The following is an 18,389-nucleotide window of genomic DNA, read 5'->3' as shown; positions in this document are numbered from 1 at the left end:
CATATTTTAAGAAGTGTGAAGCATATAAATCTAAGAAAAACTAGAATTGTGCATTTTACTCTACTTTCTCACAGTACTACAATATAAAGTCATAAAAACTCAAACTTCTTTTTTAGAGACTCAAATAGATGGACAAGTGCTAAGATGTGAGATTCTGGACTCTATAGGAGTCCAAAAGGCTATATACTGGGAATCTTTTTTTCAAGTAAAAAATACTGCTTTTCCACAGTGGCAATATGTAACAGAATATTGTAATGTATGTAATGTATGTAATTCCACAGTGGCAATATGTAACAAAGGAATATTCAATAAGAGTTGGTTTATAAGAAATTAAATCCTCCTTATATGAGTCAATTTTGGTGGCCATCCCCCAAAACAATGAATAAAATATGCTTATACTTCACACTTGATACAGCGGTTTTAAAAAGAACCAGATTATAACAAATTCACTTCTCTGTACAGCAGAAACTGACCCAACACTGTAAAGCAATTATATTCCAATAAGAATTTTAAAACATTAGAAAAATAAAAAGAACTGGATTGCAATTGGAAAATGAGGACCTTATTTTAAAATGAAATTATTCCTTTGGAAGAAAGAGGAGGACAAATTATCAATAATTAGAAGAGTTTTTCCCAAGGTGAAACGCAGCACCTTGTGAGCTCTGTTAGGGTACTCGGGGCAGGGGGCGGGGTCGGGGGCGGGGCCAGGGCAGGGGGCGGGCCTACCGATGGTGCAGTGCTCTCCGTTCCAGCCCTGGCTGCATTCACACTTGCCATCCTTGCAGGTCCCATGCTCGGCACAACGCGGGTGGCAGGCTCTTTGATTGCACGCTGGGCCCGTCCAGCCTTCTTCACAGCGACAGGACCCCCCCATGCAAACACCGTGTGAGCCACAGTCCACGGAACAGATTTCTAGATGTAAAACAGAGGAAGCAGGTCAAGAAAGAAGAGTAGAGGGGAGTGAGAAGGGGAGTTAGTTAATAAGCAGTGCTTCGTCTTCAACTCTAACCTGTGACAGTGAAAAGCAAAATCCTTGAACATAAGCACGAAAGTATTTACCTACTAAGTCATTTTACCTACTAAGTAAATTTCAGTATCGGCGGCTAAGAATGATAAACGTAGTTTTACTTTTTTAAATTTTACATTCTGCCATATCGGGGATAAAATGCACATAATAATTATGCTATAAACAATTTCCTATATTTATATATGTGTGTACACACACACTACTAACAAAACAGAACATATGATTCATAATGAGAAGAAAATATGTGCACACATACTTATATGTTTCTCAGAGGAAGTTTTTGGCAGCCAGGAACACATGTACATATACATCAAATTGATATAAAATTTATGAAATAAATTTGTATGTGTCTATGTACGTCAGGTATTTAACAGGAGCTGGGTTTCACCAGGGTAGCAAAAATTGAAAACGAGTTATTTTTAATCTTATAGTTTACATTTTTTAAATATTTAGAAACTTTCATTAGAAAGAATCTGTTATTTAAAAAAGTAAAAAAAAAAGAATATTATAGTATACATATTAGCTTGGGTCCAACACACAAACAAACTGGTTAAATAAAATAAATTGTTGTTTTTTTCCTAGACAGTATATTTGTACTGCTGACAGAAGTTGCTGAGCAAAACAATATTAGAAAACCAGTTTAATAATATATATAACCATGAACTCTAACATTTGAAAAGCAAGGTTTTCCAATTACTAGAATTACTGAAAACAGCACAAGTCACCAAAGGACTTTTAAAATGGTAACAAGAAGTTAGGTCATTAAAACAGAATTCAGGCATCTGACCTAAGTTTTTTCTTAAAAAGTTTTCTTAAAAGTTTTTTTTTGACGAGATCCAGTTAAGAGAGACAGACAGACAGACAGAACTCTGAAGGTATTTTATTTTTTACTTTTTACATATAAAGTTAAATAAAATGAACTATTTTTTTTCTTAAGATTGGAAGACTATTGTTTAGTTTTGTTTTTTTTCAACAATAAACATAATGAATAAAAACCTTAGATCATTTCTAACAAACAGGAAATGGACTAGCTGAATTTTAAAAAATAGCCAGTCCCTGTTTAGGTAGTCACATGCATGATCCCATAGTTCCCCAGTCATTGGCCAAATAATATTTCTCAGACAGTGGACTTCACAGGGTTGCAGAATTTTTAAAAACTTGATCCAGGCTCTGTGACCGTGGTGAACATTTCTTATAAACAACAGTCAGGGCTATGAGCTGGAGGAGAGTGGCATGTAGTTTTTCACGCCACATTTTCTAACTCCTTTGAATTAAATTTTTGATTAAAGGATCCAAGATGTTTTGATTAACTTCAGAGGAACAGAACGTCACTTGAGCTTCAGAAGACCGAGGTTTCTTTCTGAGGTTCCCTTTTTTATTCCATCTAATCAATTTTTCATTAGGGTGAAGGTGTTTATCAGCGTTTAGCACACTTGCTTTGAGCAAGGTGTGTCAATCTTTGTAATGAACTTATTAATTAGAGTTAATTTAATTGAAGTGGAATTGAAGGGCTAATTAATGGACAAACTGCTGCTGGAGAGAGAGGAGAGCTCTGTTGCTTTCAAACCTATAAACTTTCTGATGGAAATAATTCATTCCTTCTCTTTTAGCAGCTTAACCAAATGTTTCTTCAGGTGTAAAACCTACTCTCATATTGAATTTAGATCTCTGAAGGTCATTTCCACAACAACAATAGAGGCAGCTGGTAGTGCTCTGCTTTAGAATTCAATAGGTTAGAAATTCGAAATGCTACTGCTTTTAAGTCACGAATGTAGATTAACAAAGGTGTTTTCCTAAACTTTCAATGAGAACTGTGCGATATGCAGACTAATTGGAGGCACATGAATCCAGATGTTTTCACAGGATAGCCCTATGTGTGTTTGAGACCTCTACTAACAATTCTAAGTAAGTTTTCTGTCTTTCGGCAGCTAATAGTAAAGTTTAATAAAGTTTTGCTCTGTGCTTAACTACTTTCTCCCAAAGAAGTATATTGTGTTTATTAGTCAACTCTCTATATTGAGAATTTAATAAGTGTGCATTTTGCATTAAGGATTTAAAGATGAACAGGATGAAGACCTTCACTCATTATGTCTAAACAGTCAGATATACAAGTAAAATTAGATTTTAAGCTAGCAAAATAGTAACAGCAGTATGAAAAAAATCAGTCTAAATATGTAAAATAATGATATGTAATTTTGGCAGCCAGTTTAATTTTTTAACTAACACTGATATCTTTTTGGCTATTCATAACAATACCATTTTTACCATTTTATGAAGAAGATCAAATTACTTTTTGAGCTATTTAATATTAATTACAAACCATCCTTTATAAAATAATCCTGGTAATGTATTAAATAAGTTTACATGAAACAAAAACGGGGCCATTGTTTTGTTCCTTTCCAACTTGGAAAACTGTGGGAAACAAATTAGAATGACAATATTTCAAACAAATATTATTTTATAACTAGTATTATTATGCCTATTTCACCAATGGAGGCAGAGAGGCCTGAATCAAGTAGCTTTATACAAGTAATTGTATCTATAAACTTTAATTGGATTTTTACATTTTTTAGTATAGAAGCTGAAAATGTAAATAAAAACCCTAAAGAAAGAGCTAAATGCCTATATTGCTCTTGTAATTATATTTTTTTAAAGTGGAGGACAAAATGAGCTAACATGTTTTTGAAAATAATGCCATGCATCCATGCTTTGATAAACCTTGGTTGGTGATGATTTTTTAAAACTCATTACTGAGACATTCAAGGTCCTCTGCAAGTCAGCCCCCAATTTAGGTTTTTTCACTCTTATGTATCCTATACACCTTGCCCGCTCTGACAGTCATGAATCGTCTAACCAAATTCTCTGGCTCACCAAGCTCTCTGAATCAACTCGCGTGTCTATGAGGCAGTGACGGGCATATTATAGACACTGTCTGCCTTCACAAGACTAGGGAAGCAGAGGACAAGGAGGGAAGGAAGAAAGACTGAAGGAAGGAAAGGAGAGGGGAAGGGAAAGGGGAAGAAAAGAAAGAAGGAAAAAGAAAGAGAGCAAGAAAGAAAACTCCTAAGTTGCTCCTTTAACTAGGATATCTACTTATGAGTTCAACAGAAGTTTTCCATCAATACCACAAATTAACCTATATAAGACTTTCTCTAGTTTGGGCTTCTGAGAGTCAATTTGTAACAGGTGAAGAGTGGTCGGTGACTCTTTCATGCCAATATTGACTCCTAGGGCAGCACACACGTTACCCAAGTTCCTCAAAAATGCCAGGAAAAGAGAGTTCAGAGCTCATGCTCTTAAGTACTTTCTACTACTGTTCCCCTAGTCAAAAAATATTCCCTCAACCTCCACACTAACTGCAATCTTGAAAAGAAGGAAAGAAATATTAAAAATCTTGTAAACTTTCAATATGCATCAAGGCAGGATCTAAATATTCACTGAATTTAGCGCATTAGTCCATGTAACACTCAATAGAATATTAAACTGGAGCATATTGGTTTCTAAATATTTCATGTGTGTTTATCTTATCTTCCCAATGAAACTATAATCTTCATTCCAGTATTCTTGCCTGGAAAAATCCCCTGGACGGAGAAGCTTGGTGGGCTACGGTCCATGGGATTGCAGAGAGTCAGACACGACTGAGGGACTGAGCACACAGATTAGAATAGCTTCTATCCATATTGTGTGACTAGGGAATGGTCACAGAATTAATTCATGGGTTGCAAAAGGCAATAAAAAAGTAGAACAGACTTGAGAGAAAGTATCACTATACATCACTTTGCAAAGCTCTCATTTCAGTGATGTGAGTAAATGCACACTAAGGTATATGAGCTCACAATGTAAAAATATATTTAAGACCACAGGTCATTTAGGTCATGGTCAAAACCTTGAAAGCCAGTATTCTAGAGGGCAGGAATGATTGATTATTCTTTAATCCCTTTGGGGCCTGTCACAAAGCCATGCACAGAGTTGGTGCATAAAAACATGACTGACTGAATAAAATTACTACTTGCCATTTCTATTATAATCATACAGTGGCAATTAAAAACTCAGTGTTCAACTATTACGTACACCATAATATCTATATGTGTATACTCTTTATTGTGATATTAAAAGTCTTCTGTTGTCACATAATTTTTTAATTGAGGTTTCTCCGTTTATGAGATAATGTGCGTTAATCTCCAAGTTGCACATAGGCCTTCAGAGTTAAGAATAAAGAGAGCTTTGTTGAACTGAAATATTTTTTTCTTTACAATAATACTAAAGGAGAAATTTTTTTAATACTAAAGGAGAAATTTTAATGACAAATGATGAAGCCTGTTTCTTTCCATATTAAAAGAGAACAAATCTCATTACTTTTAACATTTCTTTCTATAAATGGTTACTTTAATAAAATCTATATTAAGTGTAATAAGAGTGTTTTAAAAATTATTGGGCTGGTCAAAACGTTCCTTTGGGTTTTTCTGTAAGACGCTATGGAAAAATCCGAATGAACTTTTCGGCCGACCTAATAAAGTATGGTAACCTTTGCGTGTGTGTGCTCAGTCATGTCTGACTCTTTGCAACTCCATGGACTGTAGCCCACCAGGCTCCTCTGTTCCTGGGATTTTTCAGGCAAGCATGTTGGAGTGGGTTGCCATTTCCTCCTCCAGGGGATCTTCCCAACTAAGGGATCGAACTTTTGTCTCTTGGGTCCCCTGCATCGGCAGGTGGATTCTCTAACACTGCGTCACCGGGGAAGCCCATGGTAAACTTTAGCTAAACAATACTAAGCCCTCAAATGTATGAAGCTCACCGTTGGAGCAGTCTGGGCCAGTCCAATTAGGGTCACAAGTACAGGAACCACTTTCTTGAAGATATGTTCCATGGCCAGAGCACTGGTCTGGACACATGGTCTTGAGTATTTCACAGTTGTTACCACCCCATCCAGGATTGCAGTGACATTCCCCATGGATACACACACCGTGATTAGAACATCCAGGGTCTAGACAGTCAGCTAGTGGAAAGAAAAGAGAACCAATTTACCATTAAATCTAGAAGATATACACAGTACATACAGAACAAAGAATTAAATCCCAATTTACCTGAATATTTTGGCTACTCAGATATTTACCTACCATTTGCAAGAACTTGTTTCTGAAAATGCAGAGAATTTATGCAATAAAGCATTAAGAGACATGCCATTTAGGTAATGGAGACTCTTACAAGGATTTGTAATTCTCACTTCTGCTTTTGAGAGGACCGCTTTCCACTCTGCCCAATCAGAGAGTAATAAGTATTGGCTTCACTATAACAAAATCTGAATTAGCTGGCCCAATCCATAACCACTGAATACTGACAGCTGTGTGGGACCCTCACATGTTTGAGAAATAAATGAGTTGCATACCCTCTATCCTTCTTAATTCACTTTAATGTGCTTTAGATGACGAGATTTAATTTAGCAATTTGACTCAATAAAACTTTACACTTGTAGGGTCAATGGCCTGAAAATTTAATTCCAGAGACTTAATTGCATTACTTTGTGTGTGCAGATCAATAAAATCAATTTGATTGAAGAACGGAAATGGTGCTTTTCTGCTTTTTGAAAAAACTAGCTCAAATGCACTTTATAGTATAATATCTTAACTATCATCATTATATACAGTTATGGAGCAAACCCATGATGTATCTTTTCCCATCAGTCTATTATATTCAATATTCACCTTTCTAGAGATACCAAATGCTAACAGATTTAGGGGCTGGCATCAAGGTGAAAAATGGCAAAAAATAAATAAACAGTCCACTGTTGGTTCCAAGACACAAGTTTTTTCTTATTTTCTCAGAGTGGAAAAAAAAATTATTCACACAATTGAGAAAGAGCAAAGGGACTCCTTGGTATTTTTTCTTTTTATTAGGTAAAATGTTCATGAAGCAACGCCTCCATGAATATGGCAATCAAAATTACCTTCAGAAGGAGGCATATAAAAAGATTCATTGCTAAACTAAAGATTACACATATCACCTGTTTTTTCTTTATGAATATCTTAGAATAGACTTTGGCAAATATTGACATGTTTACCTTCTTCGCAATTTTCTCCTTTGTATCCGGAGTTGCAAGCACAAGAGCCCATGATGCAAATCCCACGGCCCCCGCACTGCGGGTCGATGCACTGCGTCGTGGGCACATCGCATTCTGTGCCCTTCCAGCCGCTGAAACACAGGCAACGGCCCTTGGAGTACTGGCCGTTGCCACTACACAGCACCGGACAGGCTGCTGCGAAATAAAACATGGCAGGAGAATCATCAGCCGCGTTTCCCATCGAGATTCGCTCAAAGCAGCAGCATGTTGTTAGAACAAGAGGTACGCCATTTCTTCACCCCCCGCCTCCCCACCTTCTTTCCTGTCTTGGGAGTTTCCTGAATGACTCGTGTTTCTACAGCTTATTTATCTTGGCTTAAGAAAAGAATCTACGTCGCATACCTCTTGAACAATCCGGACCCAGAAATCCTGGAAAACAATGGCAGGTTCCAGAAACGCACTCTCCATTTCCATGGCAATTTCTGGGACATTCCACCACAGACTCTGAAGAAAAGAAAAAGAAGTGATCCTTGCTGTGCACCCTGCCTCCTGTGCGAGGCAAACGGTGTCACTTTGATCATTTTAGCTACATCTTGAAGGAAGTATGGCTGGCTGGCTCCATAACCCCAGAAAGGATTCATTTATACCAGACTGTGTATGTGCTAGGTCGCTTCAGTCGTGTCTGACTCTTTGTGACCCCATGGACTGTAGCCTGCCAGGCTCCTCTGTCCATGGGATTCTCTAGGCAAGAGGACTGGAGTGGGTTGCTGTGGGGAAAGAGCACGTGGCCAAGATGGTGAAAGTCAAGCTCTCAGGCCCTCTCGCCCCTCATTCTGTAAAGAATGACTTTGTATGGTTATGTAATAGCTGAGATCACTTATAGCACTGAGCTTGCATATCACATTGCACCTGCTTGGCCATGGGCCACTTTGGTTCTGTAAATGTATACAAGCCCCACCTGAGAAACCCCTTTTGCTGCTGCATCAATCTGGAGAGAATAAACATGTCTGCAGTTCCTACAGCTCCTGGAGTTTTCTTCCAGCTTCCCTGCTCGTGCCTTACCTACCCTGGGTTCAGCGAACAGTGTGGGAAGTGAGACAGTTGCCATTTCCTACTCCAGGGGATCTTCCTGACCCAGGGACTGAACTTGAGTCTCCTCCACTGGTAGGCACATTCTTGACAACTAAGCCACCTGCGTCTCTGATGTCTCCTTCAGTGGCAGGCAAGTTATCACCAGCGCCACCTGGGAAGCCCCTAATACCAGATTATTCGAACAGTAAAGCAAAACACTGCTAATTTCAAACACAGGTGTTTTTAACTGTTTTTGTGATACACTCTCCTCCTCCAAGCTACTTTCGAATAACTCTTTCAGTGCTTCATGGTTTGTCATATATTCATAAACAAACAATTTAAAAAATAACTTCTCATAATTACTTCAGGCTCTAACATCCCAGGACTCACTCAGGACTGGGGAAGGTAATTTAGTTTCTATTTAACACAGCGTTGAGGCTGGACGCCTGGAAGTGATACCTGGAAGATGGTCCTTACCTATCACAATGGTGTTGAAGGACACCTGCTCTGCATTCTTCCCATCATTATAAAAAGCCAGATGCCAGATTCCGGAATCCAAGTACTGGATAAAGCCGGCCTCGTGGAGACTGACGGACCTCGCCTGCCGCCCAGCTCTTTCGGACTCCAGCAGGTTCCGCTGCTCTCTTGCTATCAACCTGCTGCCATCTAGGAGCTCCACAAAGTCATACTGAGGACGAGGACAAGGAAGACTATTTAGCAGTCAGAAATACTGCAATGGCAGGAAAACGTTCCTGACGGACAGGTCTTCTAGGTATTGTATTTACAAGGGTGATGGAGATTACCGCCTGCATTCCGTTGTTCTATTTAACATCACGGACCATTTCTTCCCTTTCATCCGACTGATGAAAAGTTTGTGAGTGTAAGCTATAGAGAACAGACCTGGGGTTTGCCAAGGGGCAGGGTGGGGGAGGGATGGAGTGGGCGTTTGAGAGTGCCGGGTGCAAACCATTGTATGTAGGATGGATAAATAAGGTTTTACTGTACAGCACAGGGAAATATACTCACCGTTTCACAATAACATGGAAAAGAATGTATGTATAACTGAATCCTTTTGCTGTACAGCAGAAATTAATACAATGTTGTTTAATCAACTATACTTCAATAAACTATAAATTTTTTTTTTTTTTTTACAAAATTTGTGAGTCTAGGCAATTTGGGGCTATGACCATAAACCTCCATCATTTTTACTTAGACATTAAATGATCTCTTAAGGTTTTCTCCTTATTAATACTTAAGTAGTAACCACTGCTACTGAATACTTATTCTGTGCCAGGATTATTTTTGATCATCATTAGCAACATTTCTAGGAAGATGTTATTGTTTACACTTTAAAGATGAGGGAAACTGAAACCCGAGATGCCTGAGCAGGGTCAGACAGCTGGTCAGTGGTGCAGGTGGTTTGTGAACTGCAGTGAGCTTTGCTCCAAAGCTTGGGCTGTTTCTACTACCTGACTCCACACCTCTCTGTGACCCTGATATGACCATTGCAAGCACCATGGAGAAAGCCAGTGTGGAGTTGTACTTAGTTGCAGTTAGATTAAAAACATATAATAAGATGCCTTTACATCTTTGATTGGCTCTTCTGTCCATGGAATTTTCCTGGCAAGAATACTGGAGTGGGTTGCCACTTCCTTTTCCAGAAGGGGTTCTGAAAGGATGAGCCAATTATTATCATGAAGTCAATCATCATTAAACAATATTTATTCTAGTAAGATTAATCATGAACACTGGGCAGCTGGAAGAATTTAACCAGAGAATTCAAAGGTAATTTTTAAAAAATGTGATGTGGCTGGTAATAGTGGGATAATATTTTGTGGTCAGAGATAATTCAGCGAATTTGGAAGACACTGCAAAGACTTTTCCAATAAATAAATAAATAAATTTATTTATTTCCAATAAATAAATAAATGAATAAACTTGTTCAACAACAGTTTCTTAAAAGTAATTATTCAGTGTCTGTAGACTCTTACCCAGTTTCACTTTATTCCTGAGGTATGTACTGATGGTGAAAAGTACACCACAGCGCTATCTATAGAAATCATTAATGTCAGAGCCCTGCACGTGTGAATCACTAATATTCTACTTTCTAATAGATTTCTTAAATGGAATTTCATCAGAGGTCTGTTTAAGGAAAACTTATTTATAATGAATCCCTTAATATAATCAAATTGGAAAAAAAAATCAGTTGTTGGGATTCAGAGAATCACAGTTTAATTCTTTGCCACTCTACATAGACCTTTTCCTGTTACTACTGGACAGAATTTAGAATATCTAATTCAGCTTCCAACATACTAAATATTAAATTTAAGTATAAAAGCATTTTTTGTTATTGTGCAGTCGAACTATACTATAATATCATTCAGCTGTGAGGAATGCAGAAAAAGCAATAATGTGATTAGCATTCAAACATTTTTTTTTTTTATATCTTACAAGGATGAAGATAATGACTGGTGTGGACACTTGAACTACAAAAATTTCACTGGAATTATATTCCAAAATTATCAGAGGAAATTAACTCAGCAGTTCTGAATGGTGCCTCTGTCTCAAATAATCCATTCATTTTCTTATCAGTTTTAAATAGTTGCATGAGCATGGCAAAAGGCCAGAAAAAGTTTCTTTTGATGGTCCCACTGCATATAAACATTTTTCTCCCCTAGCATAAACACAGTAACTGAAAAAGTGAAAAGGAGGAAATTTTGAATTTTGGTAGGTCTTTCAGGCCCTGTGAAGTGTCACCTTTTATCACAGAAATCATCATTTTGCATCACACTTTGAACAGTAAACTAAGGCTGGAGTGGTAGGCATGATGCTTGTGGTGAGGAGTAGCTGATTGTTGTGGAGTAAGTATCTACCCAGCTCTAGGCTCTTCCCTGGGGACGTTTCACACACAACTTCAGGAGGATATTCAAATACCTAAAGATAGGTTCCCTATTTAATACTACAGTCATTGCTGCAAAAAAGAAGCAAGTTATATGGAATAGAAATTTCGTAACCTTTGTTCTTTGGGTGTACTGTAATGACTTAAGGGCAAACCTGAGTTTTGTTTTGTAATACCTATTCATAAGATTCTTATGGATTTTTTTGTGCAGCAAGTCTTAGAATCCTGTTATTTTTAGGACAAAATTCAGTCTCAGCACATTGGGGGAGCGATCATGAGACAAAGCTTATACTGAAGGTATTTTGATGGTTCGTTTCTGAACAGATTATCCTTATTCTTAACACAGTTCAGCTACTAAAATTATGAGAACTCAGAATCTATGAATACCTAAGTGTGCTCTCAACTTTTTGATGGTGATTTAGTCTCACTGTAAACACAGAGGAGGAAGCGATTTTAGAGATCACCTGATTCAACTCATTCATTTTACAGACAGACAGTGAGTCACCAGGAAGTTAGATCTGTTCAAGGTCACAAGGTCAAAAAGTGGCGACCCAGGTTTCTGACTCCCATTCTAAAACAGCTTCATGCAAATGCACTCAAAGGATACAGTATGCTATTAACTGTATAAAGCGTTAAATTGCTTCCTTAGGCTTCTAACTGTCCAGGAGAATGAATCGGGCATCAGGGGGAAGAAAGTCAATTGATTCCTTGGCAACAGTCACACGGACAGTTTTATAACGGGTCACAAAGACTTTCAAAACTCAAGTGATTATTCTGAATGGTTGGCCAATTTTAATTATTTCGGGCTGATTTATTTAACGTTCCCCAGAAACAGAGAAATGTTCAATTTGGGCTGCTTCATAGCGTATTTCATGTTTAAACACTGAACTCGGAAACAGCTGTTTGCTCTGCTGATCCTGAATAAACCGGAGGCAGGAACTCTAATAACTGTGGAGCTTAAGAAAATGCATAACCTACTTAAACACATACATTGTGGTAGAAAAGAAAAGTGAATATCACGTATATTGTGTTTAAATACCAGAAGAATTATAAGAAAACCTGAACTACACCTTTTATTCCCTAGTCTTTTATGGTATATATAACTTGCAAAAAGTCAATTCTAAATCTTTAAATAAACCTTTAACGTGCTCAATGCATTAATTTTTTCCTTGAAATTAATCTTTGGAATTTACAGGTTATAAGCTTGCTATTGTACTTAGAGGTATGTTTCTTGAGTTATAAAAATAATTTAATCACACATGATTCCAATGGAAAAAAGTTTTTTTTTTTTTTTCTATTTCACTGGAATATTGTTTACTAAATGTAATCTATTTGCTATAACTGAAGTCATGGACAGCCACTTCTACTTAAGAAAAGGTTGTCATTACATCTTAGTTAGTATCACCTGTAACATGAACTACAGTCAGATGTAACTATAATCTAAAATTTATAATTGGACCCTACCTAGTACATAATAAGAGGTATTTTGATATGAGAGCATTAAAGGCATTAGTCTAACAATGTAGATATGAAAAATGTTAACTCAGAAAAATGAATACACGAAAGTATGGCATTCAAAAAATTCAGTTGTATGAATTATATATGTATATGAAACTTTTTTAATCCAGGACATTAGAGAAAGCATGTTCAAATTTTTCTTACTCATCTTTTTTTAAAAACTGTTTTTATTAGTATATGGATCAATTTTTCTTATAGTTTATATTCTGAGATTATAGAAAAAGCATTTCTCAGAAATTTACATAATATAAAGCATCTGGTCTTCATTTAATACATCAAATTAGTCAGCATGAAATTCCATGGGCAAATAACTGATTTTCAGGCATAACTTTAAGCTCATCTAATTGCCCATTTTAATTAACCATCTATCACATTTTTGGAATTCCTGTTTTGGGAAAAAGTCTAGGCTCCAGTTTTGTGGTAGGTAATTTACATAATTTCTGAGACGTAATGGAATATCTTTAAACCACAATTTCCAATTTACATTCCATGAGTCAGTACTGGATCATGAAAAGGTCTTTAGGATTATTAATCTGCGACAGTTGTGAAATGATTTTCATGAAAGCAAACTGACTTTAAAGTTCTTTGCACCTATAATATAGGAGTATTTGAATTGTTTTAAATAATGTGATCATCCTTGATGATCTATGAAAGCCCTTTTGCCTCTGTATTTTAGTGTTTATCATATATAGATGAGGAATTGTGGCTTAGTTGATAAAAGTTCATATTATATAACTGTTTATGGCCCCATAATTTCTTTACAAAGAGTAAATCTGACAAAGTAAAAACTATGTATTTTCAACAGAATGAACACTTGTTTGGGATGAAAATGTCATGTATTTATTACATGAAAGTTGTGTGATCTTTGGAAATGATCACAGAATTGTTCTAAAACACTTGGAAAATCCATGATGTTTTACTGCCTAGATGATGTTCAATATTCATCAGGTTACTCACAAATTCTGTACATTTTAATCAATCAATAGTGATTAAAGTGAATCAGAAAGAAAGAGCTGTTCTTTATACTAATTCAAAAGTCTTAAGATAAGTGTCACCTACAGTCACAACTCTTCGCTGTAACACATCAATAAAAAAGTGGTCAAAGAGTTAAACCGGTGCACTTAAGAAATGGAATGACTTTAAAAATGCAAACTAGCGGTTTTCAATTTATTGGTAATAGAACCTACCTGAGTGTGGGAGGGTGGTAAGCCTTTTCGGCCATATACTCCAATCAAGGCATCTTTCTGAAGAGAGATGTTGAATTTAAGAAACTGTGGCTGATCTATAAAGAGTTGTGATCTCCAGAAGATACCGGGAGGAACCTCTTGAATTGCTCTTCGGCCAATATCAAGTTCTCCAGAATCTATGGTATTATTTTCCTGTGTAAATCCACCTAATTTTCCTGAATGTAAGAGATTCATTGAAAAAGAAGGGAAAATTAAAAAGAAACAGAACCAAAACTAAAACAGCCTTCTGACTTTCCAAAACTTTTTTTCACTGAAATGCTCAGAAATTTCATTTCCTTCTGATAAATGAAATGCTCTTCTTTATTTCTAATTTTCCCTTTAAAAGGTTTTTCTCTGTTAAGATATTCTTCAAGTAATCCTGATTTAGCACGTTCTTTAAGATATTTAAGTCAAAATCCTTTTACTTTCCCCCAAGGTACACCTATTACTGCAACTGTTTTCACACTTACAGTCTTTCTTGATCATTTGAAACGTAATTATCTTACAAATTATATGTGGTGTTATTTCTTGGGAGAGATTAAGTCTGGTACTTATCAGTCATTCTAAACATACCATAACCCTGCGAAGTGTAAATTAAGGCAGAATGGATTATGAAGATTTCCAAATCAATCAAATTCAAAATTCAGATAACTACAAGTAGTTGTAAATTATTTTAATGACAGAAGAGAGTCTTCTATCTACAAAGAACTCTTAATTTACCATTGAGTTCATTTTGGAGCATTTACTAGGGACACAGAATTGCAGGTATTAAGAAGAAACATAAACTAGAAAACAGATTCTTAGAGATTATGGACTTTGGCTTTGATGGCTTCTGTCATCAAGCAAGTAATTACCTGGTTAGAAAGACGACACCTACAAACTAATACATGACTATCTTAAGCAACGTATGGTTAAGGGTCAGAGCAAAGTGATATCACGGAAGGCTGGAGCTGGAAAGATGCCACAGAGGGGCAGGCACTGAGTTCGACTTCATAGGACAAGTAGGATAAGGTTTCTGAGTAGAGGTAAACTTTGTAATTAAAAACATGCAATGGAACTGAACATGTGTTAGAACAATGGTAATCAGAGAGATCCATCTGGCTAGAAAAGAAGCCTAGAAAACTGGTCCTGGAGTCAGACAAACTGGAGTCTGAACCCTGACTCTACTGGCTAACTAGCTGTGTGACCTGAAGGTGTATACTAAGCTTCTGATTCTAAATCTCACCTGTAAAAGTAACCATGCAATCACAGGACTCCTCTAAGCTTTACATGAGGTATTCTATATAAAGCACTTGGCTCTCAGAAGATATCAAATGAATGGAAGACATCAATGGATTTGTCATGGGAGAAATAGAAAATAAAACTGGAAAAGCAAAAATGGTATCAGATGGTGGAGGCCCCTGAATGCCAGGTTAAAGAATTTGGTCTTCTCATATTCGTGGATTTTTTATTTTCAGTTCTATCAAACGGCATTATTACATCCCTTTTCCAGAAGTAGATATATATGTGTTTTGTGTGTGTGTGTGTGTGTGTCTGTGTGTGCAAGGAGATCAAACCAGTCAATCCTGAATATTCATTGGAAGGACCGATGCTGAAAATGAAGCTCCAATACTTTGGCCACATGATGTGAAGAGCTGACTCATTAGAAAAGGCTCTGATTCTGGGAAAGATCTGAAGGCAGGAGGAGAAGGGGACAGAGGATGAGATGGTTGGATGGCATCACTGACTCAATGGACATGAGTTTGAGCAAGCTCTGGGAGATGGTGAGGGACAGGGAAGCCTGGTGTGCTGCAGTCCATGTGGTTGCAAAGAGTCAGACATGAGGGAGTGACTGAACAACAACAATGTGTGTGTATATATATAAGCGTTGTGTTACTATGCATACAATTCATGGCACATTTTAAAAATAGACACTTGTAGAGCACAGGGAACTCTGCTCAATGTTATGTAGCAGCCTGGATGAAGGGGAGTTTGCGGAGAATGGATATATACATATCCCCCAAAAAAAGTATAAAAAAAAAAAAGTCAGTATTTTCATGTTATAAAATTTCAAAAAAACCCAGATACTTGAAATCAGAGAAGGGAATGGCACCCCACTCCAGTGCTCTTGCCTGAAGAATCCCATGGACGGGGGAGTCTGGTAGGCTGCAGTCCATGGGGTCACTAAGAGTTAGACACGACTGAGCGACTTGGAGAAGGAAATGGCAATCCATTCCAGTGTTCTTGCCTGGAGAATCGCAGGGACGGGGGAGCCTGGTGGGCTGCCGTCTATGGGGTCACACAGAGTTGGACACGACTGAAGTGACTTAGCAGCAGCATGTACTTGAAATAGATTTAATATGGGTAAATTACACTTCAATGCCACAAAGGCAGATTTTTGTTCCTATGTCTTGTGTGTGTGTGTGTGTGTGTGCGCGTGCGTGCGTGTGAGACCAGGAAAAACTGAATTCAAGATTAGTCATGAAGGCGCCTTTCTACCACAAAAATTTTAGGTAGATATCCAGGTCATGGCCATTAGGGTCTAGAGTAACAACAAATTACACTTATGGACGAGTATGAAGTCTGAGGGAAAGTGTGTTACTAGTAAGTGCTGGGATTCTTTTCTACCTGGACTATTGCATCCTACAATGATACATGATCATCAGGTCAAAGGACAGATACAGCTAAACAGAGATCCATGGAAGGTTTTGAAAAGGTGAAAGGTGACACAAAGTCATTATCTCAGGGCATTAAAGTGCAGTCGTGTGGGAAGCCTAGAAGTGGAGAAATAATGAGAATACAGTTGTAATAACCCAGGTAGGTAGCAGGAGGGGGCTGTACAAGAAAGCTTAATAAAAAGTCATTATTAACAGTCTCACTTCCTCTCTTTCTTTTCCTTATGTCCACACTCATGGCAATTAACAGTCCTTCACCTGCCAGGTCTATTTTTGTTGAACTAATTTACCAATATAAAATGCTCTGGAAAATAAAAGTTCAAAATTGGGTTACAGTGATCACTGTAATTTTTCATGTATCAACTCACAGACTATCAACTGTGCATCACTTACTGAATTTTAAAATATTTATCTTATGCTATTAATATTCATTTTAGCAAAACTAGAATATATAGATAAAAGGATAAAAAATATAGCCCTACACCCAGAGATTATTTTTGCTTGCTAGTGAACCAAACATCCTTATTTATAGAAATTTTTAACTACCTGAGATCAATGTCTGCTTTTCATTTTGGAAGCTTTTGTACAAGAACATACCTTTGTCATAAAATAGTTTTTACTGAAAAGATTAAGGAGGGGGGAAGAGGGAATTAACCTTTAGTGAGAATCTGCAACATGCTAGGTGGTTTCATCTATATTATGTGTTTTAAATTTCAAAACAACTCTGTGAGATGGATACTATTTTGAGATGAGGAATTTAAGGCTCAGAGAAGTAAATTATAACCCAAAGGGAGGGTTGAGTCAAGGTTCAAATAGAAGTCTGCATAATTCCAAAACTATGTGTCTTATAGTATATAAGACTATATAACCCATGCTTTTTATTAAAAACAAATACTTATTTCAAGTTATTAGGTTTTAAATTTATCTGTCTATTCCATATAAAATCAGGTATGTTAGCCCACTAAAGACACCAGAGAAACTGCTTAGCTTTCAGTTTTAGGACATAAAATTGTACTTATTTTTATTGGGAGGGAATGATAGGCTTTGTGTGCCATGGTTACTATGACCTAATATTCTTCATATTATATGTGTTAATTGCTCAGTCATGTCTAACTCTTTGTGACCCTATGGACTGTAGCCTGCCAGGCTCCTCTGTCCTCTGTAAGTTTTCCAAAAATTAAGACAGTAATCCTTTTGAATATCTAGTATTAATGATAATACTACAATCTATTAAGTCCTTAAAGGGAAACATCACATACGCCCACACACAGAATATAAATTTATGACTTTTTATCAACCTGAACACACATATTCACTTTTAATTTAGTCAACTTTTCTTCACTTCTAACGTGTTAAATACAACTTATTGTATACTTATTACATGCCAGACACTGTTCTAAGTTTTTGACATCTACTCTTTTATTCACTGTTGATAAAGTGAAAGTGAAGTCGCTCAGTCGTGTTCGACTCTTTGTGACCCCTTGGACTGTAGCCCACCAGGCTCCTCTGTCCATGGGATTTTCCAGGCAGGAATATTGGAGTGGGTTGCCACTCCTTCTCCCGGGAATCTTCCAGACCTAGGGATTGAACCTGGGTCTCCTGCATTGGAGGAGGCATATTCTTTACCGCCTGAACCACCAGGGAAAATTCTTTGTATTAGAATTTATTATAAATTGCTAATAAGTTTTGGTTGATTTCTACATATACTATTTTTTAAAATACTGAGTAGAGTAGTAGTCCTTTATCCCACTAAGATCTGTTAGTACACATATTTATACATGAGATTATTCATATTTAGACTCATTCATTATATTCATAGATTTCTAACTCTATTATTATACATTATTGCCATTAACAAGTTCTATTGTTACTATCTGAAGCTTATGTGATTTAATCTGTTCTCTGGTCTCGATCCTATCTACTGCTGCTAGAAATG

General features: G+C 36.9%; 1 protein-coding gene across 8 annotated transcripts in view; it reads right to left on the bottom strand.

Annotated features, from left to right (window-relative positions):
* Positions 1 to 18,389, bottom strand: part of TENM3 (teneurin transmembrane protein 3) — a 1,022,495-nt gene that overhangs the window by 114,011 nt on the left and 890,095 nt on the right. For all 8 annotated transcript variants that reach the window (XM_059882199.1, XM_059882198.1, XM_059882197.1 and 5 more), the window contains 6 exons: positions 13,761 to 13,975; positions 8,634 to 8,844; positions 7,488 to 7,589; positions 7,086 to 7,280; positions 5,823 to 6,023; positions 727 to 912 (listed from right to left, as the gene is read on the bottom strand). In XM_059882199.1, coding sequence (XP_059738182.1) covers positions 727 to 912; positions 5,823 to 6,023; positions 7,086 to 7,280; positions 7,488 to 7,589; positions 8,634 to 8,844; positions 13,761 to 13,975 — 1,110 coding nt within the window. The remainder of the gene's footprint in view (positions 1 to 726; positions 913 to 5,822; positions 6,024 to 7,085; positions 7,281 to 7,487; positions 7,590 to 8,633; positions 8,845 to 13,760; positions 13,976 to 18,389) is intronic.

This window comes from Bos taurus, chromosome 27 (assembly GCF_002263795.3).
Source record: "Bos taurus isolate L1 Dominette 01449 registration number 42190680 breed Hereford chromosome 27, ARS-UCD2.0, whole genome shotgun sequence".
In the NCBI taxonomy this organism is placed as follows: domain Eukaryota; kingdom Metazoa; phylum Chordata; class Mammalia; order Artiodactyla; family Bovidae; genus Bos; species Bos taurus.
The sequence above is the reverse complement of the archived record's forward strand: the minus strand, read 5'-3'. Positions and strand labels throughout refer to the sequence as shown.